The 9,193-nt window shown below is 38.1% G+C and overlaps 1 protein-coding gene across 1 annotated transcript; it reads right to left on the bottom strand.

The window, feature by feature from the left end:
* Positions 1 to 1,680: 1,680 nt before the first annotated feature.
* On the bottom strand, positions 1,681 to 8,959 carry LOC107726478 (serine/threonine-protein kinase H1 homolog). The gene is made up of 2 exons (XM_016536076.1): positions 7,818 to 8,959; positions 1,681 to 2,112 (listed from the first exon to the last, which is right to left on the bottom strand). Exons 1-2 carry the CDS (start codon positions 8,766 to 8,768, stop codon positions 1,795 to 1,797), a joined length of 1,269 nt encoding a protein of 422 aa, XP_016391562.1. The 5' UTR covers positions 8,769 to 8,959; the 3' UTR covers positions 1,681 to 1,794.
* Between the last annotated feature and the right edge of the window lie 234 nt (positions 8,960 to 9,193).

The following is a 9,193-nucleotide window of genomic DNA, read 5'->3' as shown; positions in this document are numbered from 1 at the left end:
AATGTTCCTTGTTAATACAGGCACACAGGAATTTCTTTGGCACATCTCTACTGGTTTCTGAAAGAGGGGGTGAGAGCGAAAAGGCTGCCAAAAGGCCTTCATGGTGGTTCAGTGCCTTGCTCAAGGCACAACAGCTGGTGACAGAGAAAGTAACCGATTCTGATTCAGGGCTTCCCGATACTGGCCGCCCATACTGAGAGAGCAATCAATATCAGTTAGTATGATTAATTACTACAACACATGTACAGACAGATCCAAGAGTAGAAGTCAAGAATCACGGTAGGTTTGTTCACTGACCAAATCTAAAGACTTAAAGCCAAGTCTTGGACAATTCTGAAACACTATTTTTCTGTGTATTTTTCCAACAGGTTTTAACAACTGATATTAACATCAGAGTCCACATTAGTAGGGTTGCAGTAAAAGGCTAGAAAAAGGGACAGTTGTTTCCCACTCAGGATAAACAACAGATATTGGGCAAAGTAGAGCTCTTTGATAATTTTGGACCAACTTAAAGGTATTCACCCAAAAATGAGAATTCTGTCATTGTCTTATCAGCCTCATACGAGAGCCTGTTTCTGCCACAGAATGAAAAATAAAAAAGGTAACTGTGACTTTTTTTTCTTGCAATTCTGAGTTCATAATTCAAACATTTTAATAGAAAGATATATACTCGCATTTCCTACAAAAAAGTCGGAATTTGCTACTTTTTATCTCACAATGGATTTTTTCTTATATCTTGCAATTCTGAGGTTATTAAAAAAGCCAAATTGCAATTACATTTTTTAAAATCCTCCTACAAAAAAGTCGGAATTTGCTACTTTTTATCTCACAATGGATTTTTTCTTATATCTTGCAATTCTGAGGTTATTAAAAAAGCCAAATTGTAAGACCAAAAAATTGCAATTACATTTTTTTTAATCCCGCGCTGGAAACAAGCTTCCATACCTCATGTCATTTCAAAACCTGTATGACTTCTTGATTCCTGCAGAACATGAAAGAAAGATATGAAAATCTGTTTTTGTTTTTTTTGGCCATACAATTAAAGTCAATGATGTCTACTGTTGTTTTGGACCCCACTGACTTGGACTCATTGTATGGACAAAAACAGTTCTTCAAAATATCTTTTCTGCTCCTTTCGTGAGCAAACGAAGACAGAATTTTCATATTTGTGTGAACTACCCCTTTAAGGCTCATAACTAAACAGCCGCAATATTAAGAGTTTACAATGTGTGTATCATTACAAATGTGATATATACGTGGTGACTTCCAAAGCAATTACCAACTATTTGATTCTTACCTTTCCATCATGTTCAAAGTGATATTAAGGCACAATAAACTATCACAAGTTGATGTGATTTGTTGCTAATAATGAATAAACAGCACATTTCCCCCATTAGAAGAGCAGTCTTCCAGTGGGTACCGTAACAAATAATTCACAGCAAAAATCAGGAAGGTATATTCTTAGTCCTTCCAGCAACTTCTGTAACATTCTGTTCAACAGATACAATCAGGTAAAAGGCTGAATGAGATCATTTCCAAAGAAAACATAAACATGAAAATACATCAACAATAAATAAATAAAACAATCACATAAACGGTAATAAACAAGAGAGAAACAGCAGAAAAATAGAAAATGAATGAAAGTTTAAAAAGGAGGTTTTCTGCTAATTGGCTCTGTGGTGATGGAGCAGGAAGTTGACATCTAAGTTGAGGCACAATGTTGCTCTGCTCCGATGTTTTTCGTAAGGTACACAAAGTCTTGTTTGTCACAGTCACGTGACTTGTACGTCGCTCTCAACCGTTACACTGCTGCTGGTAACGGCGATTAAGTTCTCGCAGCTCCTTCTCACGAACACGTCGTGCCTTGCTGGACTTCGTGGAGCGGCTGGAGCGAGTGGACTGTGCTGATTTGGTGCTGTGGCTGCATGATGACACTCTCTTCAGGAGGTTCTGGGAAATGGACCGCTGCAGGTTCTTCATGGAGGAGGAAGCAGCCATGCTGACAATCCAAGGATGTTTAAGTGCCTGGCCCGCAGTCAGACGCTCAGTGGGATCCACCGTGAGGACACGGTCAATGAAGTCCTTAGCCAGATTGGAAACACTTGGCCATGGCTGTCAGAGAACAGAAAATAGCTTCAAATTATTCAGACACTGCCAAAAGATTTGGAAACTTTTATAGAGAATTTTATACAGTGTGGAGGAAAAATACGATTTTCAAATCAATGAATCCAAAAGTTCAAAAGTTGCAGCACTTCTGTATACTGTACATGACAACATATAACAACCCAGCTAATAAAATATATAAACTATCATTCAAATGTTTGGGGTTGGTAAGATTTTTTTAATGTTTTAAATGAAAGAAAGCTCACCAGGTTGACCTTTTAAGCTCACCATGGCTGCATTTATTTGATCAGAAATACAGTGAAAACAGTAATATTGTACAATTTCTATTTTAATATATTTTAAAATGTAATTTATTCCTGTGATTGCAAAGCTAAATTTTCACTAGCCATTACTTCAGTCTATAGTACTTTAGTCTTTAGTGTCACATGATCCTTCAGAAACCATTCTAAAACACTGATCTGGTGCTCAAGAAACCTTTTCTTCTTATTATTATTATTATTATCAATTAATATTAATTTCTGATTATGATTCTAATATTTTGTGAAAACTGTGAATATTGATATTTTTCAGGATTCTTTGATTAATAGAAAGTTCAATAAACACTGCTCTTTTTAACTTTCTATTCATCAAATAATCCTGAAAAAAAATCAGGATTCACGGTTCGTAACATTATAAATGTTTTTACAGTCACTTTCGATCAATTTAATGTGTTCTTGCTGAATAAAAGCATTGTACTGACTTTTGAACAATAAAAACATAATACTGTACAATACAATACAATGCAATACAATATAATATAATATAGTTGATGATTTCTGTATTTTATGATAGATGCATATTTTTGGATACCCATTTAATTAATGCCCAGATTGGACCTTTGCTAACGTTATGATGTGTAACCAGCTTTTTATTTATGTTGTCTGGAAATACTCAGATGTCAATAAGAAAGAAACAAACAAAGACCGGTCAATTATAGCAATAGCCAACATTAGGAAGCATAATTCCAGTTCAGTGAAAGAGAAAGCAAGCACACTCCCTGGACTGTATCACCTGTGCCAGGACTGGCTAGATCAATACTTGAAGGTTTCTGCAATGCAAAATGTACAAACTAGTTACTTTAAGTTAATTTTTCACTCTTCCGGCACATCTTTAGACTGGCCGTGCATGTCCTGGTATGTTATGACAACTGGTCAAAGACTAGCAGCTCTATAAGCAAGAGAGAAAACAAAACATCGCTTGGTTTTTGTTGGTTAGCATGACACCTCCAGGGCTTTTCCCTGTAAAGCCCACATTCGTCTTGTCTGTGACTCACAGCAGCAGAGAGGCCCTGACGCACACACTCTGCCAGGAACTCTGCGGCCTTACATCACACGCTCATGCAGGGGGTTACTGCGGGATAAGACATGATGGCAGGACTGCGCTGTATTATCCAGCTAACACAAACACACACACTCCCCAAAATACAAACACAAGCAATCACACAAAAACATGCATACAAATACACACAAAACACGATACATAGAGGCACACAAATAAACACATTCAGAAACCCAAGATCAAAGACAAAACAGTTGGCAAAGGTTTAAAGTGTTTGAAAAGCACTTTGTGATGAATAGAAACAGAGCACACTGACAGACAGACAGACAGACAGACAGAAAGAGGCAGGGCTATCATAGCCTGTTGTGTTTTGCCTTTGAGATTTTGGCTTTGTGGAGAATATTTCTATTTAGGAATGCAGTTCTGAATGGACTGGGTAAAAGCCTCAATGACCTCAAGTCGCTGTATAGCAGCAGTAGACAGATATTTTCAGTGGGGCACTGTTGTTCTTCCACTAGAGAGGATTTGATTGGGCAAACGTTTGTGTAGCGCAGAATGAATCAGTATTTTTTATTTTTTTTACCCAAAACATCGCTTGGTTTTTGTTGGTTAGCATGACACCTCCAGGGCTTTTCCCTGTAAAGCCCACATTCGTCTTGTCTGTGACTCACAGCAGCAGAGAGGCCCTGACGCACACACTCTGCCAGGAACTCTGCGGCCTTACATCACACGCTCATGCAGGGGGTTACTGCGGGATAAGACATGATGGCAGGACTGCGCTGTATTATCCAGCTAACACAAACACACACACTCCCCAAAATACAAACACAAGCAATCACACAAAAACATGCATACAAATACACACAAAACACGATACATAGAGGCACACAAATAAACACATTCAGAAACCCAAGATCAAAGACAAAACAGTTGGCAAAGGTTTAAAGTGTTTGAAAAGCACTTTGTGATGAATAGAAACAGAGCACACTGACAGACAGACAGACAGACAGAAAGAGGCAGGGCTATCATAGCCTGTTGTGTTTTGCCTTTGAGATTTTGGCTTTGTGGAGAATATTTCTATTTAGGAATGCAGTTCTGAATGGACTGGGTAAAAGCCTCAATGACCTCAAGTCGCTGTATAGCAGCAGTAGACAGATATTTTCAGTGGGGCACTGTTGTTCTTCCACTAGAGAGGATTTGATTGGGCAAACGTTTGTGTAGCGCAGAATGAATCAGTATTTTTTATTTTTTTTACCAGAAAGAAAGACTGCAAATTTTACATTTGCAAATATTTGCCAATGGCTAATTTTGTCAAAAACTTATAGATGGCCTTAAAGTTAATAGGTATGGACTACATGCCAAAAAGTTTTGCTCACCAGACACGGACACCTAATATATGCCATGCAGTGCCAAGATCATGACTTTAGTTCCCAGGCAATGCATGGTTGGTTGGTTGGCGTTTTAACGCCATGCCTGCTTTACATGGCAATTTTTATTGCGAGTAACAAGTTGAAATACTCTTAATAAATGAAATCATAATTTCAAAACTGCAGTTTGTATTTACTCAGGATATCTTTGTGTAATATTAAAATTTGTTTGATGATCTGAATCTTTTAAGTGTGACAAATATGCAAACAATTAAAAAAACAGGAAGGGGGCAAAAACTTTTTCACACCACTGTATATATATATTAACCTATCATCATTAACCAAAATAATAGAACTGTCAACAATTAATGTGTTGTTAAATTAAGGAATATTAAATTAAAATCTCAGGGGGTACTTCAAGCAAACATTTTAGGTCAAAGGGGTTCGGCTTATAAAAATGTTTAGTAATCTCTGTTCTATGGAACAAGCAAAAAGAGAGTCTAGTAAGGATATTGAATAATAAACAATAATAAATCAGTCAATCTGAATTTATAGGAGTTAAAAAAAAACATGACAAATTCAATTTCATAAAAGTGACACAAAAATAATCTATTTAAATTTTTGCTACTGAAGCTCTTTTATGTAAAAACAAATTGGGAAAAATATTGAGAATGTCTGCACTCAATAAAACTGCAAAAATATGTTTCCTAGTAAACATTCCACCCCCATCTCCCCCCAGATGCCACTCAACGGACAAACAGGTAGTGCCGCCCCAAACTCAAACCATTTGTTGAGTCAATGTTGCTATGTCAGGCCGCTCAAACAAACAGTGCAATGCAGAAAGTGCCACAGACCACAGCGCTTACACTTTTCGGGGAAATCAACCTACAAATGGCTTACTTATACTTGTCTCTGCGCAAATATAAGCAAGCTGGCATAGCAGAAAATATTTTACACACGTCAGCTTTAAACTTGGGTAGGAGAAAGAAGTTTAACATCAAATAATAACACACTTTAATGCACTGTTTAATGCATGCAAATGACATTTAAAGGCTAGTACTGCACATTAACATCAACATAACATACAAAGCATCTATATTTCATAAGAGCTTGTTCATTTGCAAAAGCAGCCAGCCAAAAACAAATGAATCATTATGTATAGTACAATGCAAATGAGCCCAACAACATAGCATGATACAAATACCGCTGGGTTTAATAAAACCAAATAACATCAAGCATATGCTTTATAGCACTTCTATACCTAATCGAAAACATCTGCATTTCCAATCTCCCAGCAACCCTTGTTTTGTACATACATGATCCACATTGCTCATATAAATCTCATACATATAGTTCACACATACAGATCTTATATACATAACTAGTGCAAGAACAGACATTATTAGGGTAACACTTTACAATAAGGTCCCATTAGTTAATGCATTACCTAACATTAACAAAAAAATAAATTTTTATTGTTAGTTAATAAAAACACAGCTGTTCATTGTTAGTTCATGTTAACTCAGGTCCACTAAATAATATTAACAAATACAACTATTGATTTTTTTTAAATGAATTATTAAATATTAAAATTAACATTTACAATATATTCGTATTTTTCATTGTTAGTTTATGTTAACGAATGTAGTTAACTAATGTTAACAAACAGAACCTTATTGTAAATTCCAGTCCTGGCGACCCACCGCTCTGCACAGAATATTTGTATAAATGTGCAAAGTGTTACCCTTATTAGTTTTTATATATATCATGAACAAGATTTTATATATGTGAATTATCCCTTTGGGTTTTGAAATGTTAGGTTTGGCTAATACTTCATCTGTAACTTTACCTCTTTAAAAAGCTATTTTTAAAGCTTTATCTGTATGAGACGTGAAGGCTTTTAGTTGTGTTGTGTGAGACACAAGCACAATAAAGTTGAAATAATACATATTTTACCATTTAATGAGATTGATCTCAAATCTGTAAGTCCATTATTATCTATTTGAAGCTTGCCAGTTTTGACTTTAGATTACAAACATTATTAAAGATTCAGCATTCATATTTTCATGCAGCATGTAGAATGTGTACAACAGATGCATATCATCAAAATGGTAGTGGACTAAAACCTACTTTGCTCACACAGGGTATAATAACCGGTTGGTATATTAACATTATATCAGTTAATGAAATTACGGTATTTAACTGTAAATTTAAGTTAAAGCCGTAAAAACCTAAAACGTTGCTACCATATTTTTTACGGTAAAATTCCGGCAACCACAGCTGCCAGTTTTTTACCGTAAATTTTACACAATTTTTTTTACAGTGTACACCACTGCCTGCAGCGTCTTCACACACAGACGAAACTTACTAGAGAAGTGTGAAGTGTGAAATAATATACCTCTGTAAATAAATACAATTTAAATTCACAACTCGCACATTTTAATGCCCTTTGAATGGAACATATACACTCCCTTCGCACTGGAATCATGGTGGAATATCCTGTGAAGTCCACTTCGCAGGGCACTTACGGTTGAATAGAACAAACGTCTGAAGTGATAAGACATACATACAAAATGTGCAGAGCAGTGGTATGCGAGGACTAGAATTGAGAACCACTGTGCTATACTATTACCAAATAATGGATTGAATCTTTTTAATCAACTTTTCTAGTTTTCTTTTAATTAGCACAGGTTTTGTATTTCTTTTTGGAACTCATTGATCATAGGCCTCACTGATCTGAGCACTTCAGTTTTTTAATGAACACTGCCAAAATTATCCACAAAAAAAATAAATTTCCCCACTCAAAAATGGAGGTGCAATAAGCTCAGATCAATGAGGCCTACAACCAATCAGTTCCTAAACCTGTGTTGATTCAAAGAAAACAAGTTGATATAAAGAGAGATTTACAAGCAATTTTTAAAAGGCCGGACATTTTTGACCAGGAACACCAAATTAGGTAAACGATTTTGAGCACAGCACACAGAGTTAAAGTGGTCGCACTGTTCTTACCTCCCCGGAGAAGCTGTATTTCCCTTTGAGGATCTGTCGGTACAGGCGCATGCGATTGTCATCCTCAAAAGGCATGGTGCCACTGAGCAGTATGTAGGAGATGACTCCCAGCGCCCACATGTCTACTGCATTAGTGTACGGCTTTCGAACGAGTATCTCAGGAGCGATGTACTCAGGTGTTCCACATGTAGTCTTCATCAGGCATTCGTCGCCTTTCTTCCGTGTGCTGGCCAAGCCAAAATCTGTGATCATAATCTTGGAATCAGCACCAGGATGGTAGTAAAGCAAGTTTTCAGGCTTTAGGTCCCTGTGCGTGATGCCCAACGTATGGAGGTACTTCACCCCATCGAGAACCATCTGCAGCACTCGCGTGGCGTCCCTTTCTGTGAAAGACCCACGGGCGATGATGCGATCGAACAGTTCTCCGCCGGTGGCCAACTCCATCACCATGTAGACCCGCTCAGCCGTCTCAAACACCTCCATCAGTTGAATGATGTTGGTGTGGCGCACCCGTCGCAGGACGCAAAGTTCAGATTCACATACTTCTCTGCCTTCACGGTAGCGAGTCTCGATCATCTTGATGGCGTATGGCTGCCGTGTGCTTCTGTGTTCTACTCGTACTACCCGACTGAAACTGCCCCGGCCTATCAAAGCTTTGATATCATACTTAGCAGTCACTCGAGGGTCAAATTTGGCCCTGTATTTGGCTACTTTTTTCCGGTGTGGGTCAGCAGGCTCCGTCTGGCTGTTAGCTGGAGGAGGGGACTGGCTCACCTTCGCAGCAGCCTGGCTTTGACCTTGAGGGGATGGCGAGCCTGTTTTTGCCCCGCCGCCGTCACTTTTAATGAAGTTTTTATAGACATCAGTCTGATGTGGCTCTACTTTTTTGACTAAGTCAAGTTGGACATCAGCGGGTGGCTCTGGGAGGACTTTGCTCGTCCTGCACCCCATCACATCAAAATCCTTCCTTCCTGGTGCCAGCAGCACATCCTCATCTCCCAGGCAACATCCAATCGGTGCACGGTGCAGTGCCACACCGGCAAAAGCCACAAAGGGACACGTCCAGTCCCACAGTCGGTTACCTCTCCAAACCACAACCCAGAATGGCCTGAAATCCAGTCGATGTGAAAATTACAAGAGAGTAAATCTGAAAAAAAAAAGTATTAATTTAGAAATCTACTTAGAATAGACTACTATGCATATAACGCATATACAGTGGTGTGAAAAAGTGTTGGCCCCCTTCCTGATTTCAGACTCATTGCAAGTTATCGCAAACGCTTGATTGCTGTTGTTGCTGCTAAGGGTGGCCCAACCATTTATTAGGTTTAGGGGGCAAACACTTTTTTCACACAGGGCCATGTAGTTTTGGGTTTTGT

The sequence above is a fragment of the Sinocyclocheilus rhinocerous genome, unplaced genomic scaffold (genome assembly GCF_001515625.1).
Source record: "Sinocyclocheilus rhinocerous isolate Xijiao unplaced genomic scaffold, SAMN03320098_v1.1 scaffold553, whole genome shotgun sequence".
In the NCBI taxonomy this organism is placed as follows: Eukaryota; Metazoa; Chordata; class Actinopteri; order Cypriniformes; family Cyprinidae; genus Sinocyclocheilus; species Sinocyclocheilus rhinocerous.
Note: the sequence above shows the minus strand (reverse complement) of the source record. Positions and strands in the feature narration are given on the sequence as shown.

What these genes read in the sequence shown, in the direction of transcription:
- LOC107726478 (XM_016536076.1), bottom strand. Translation starts at nt 8,768, where the DNA reads ATGGGGTGCAGGACGAGCAAAGTCCTCCCAGAGCCACCCGCTGATGTC. An exon ending in AATACAGCTTCTCCGGGGAG is followed by an intron (nt 2,113 to 7,817) that starts GTAAGAACAGTG and finishes GTTCTCTGACAG; the next exon opens with CCATGGCCAAGTGTTTCCAA.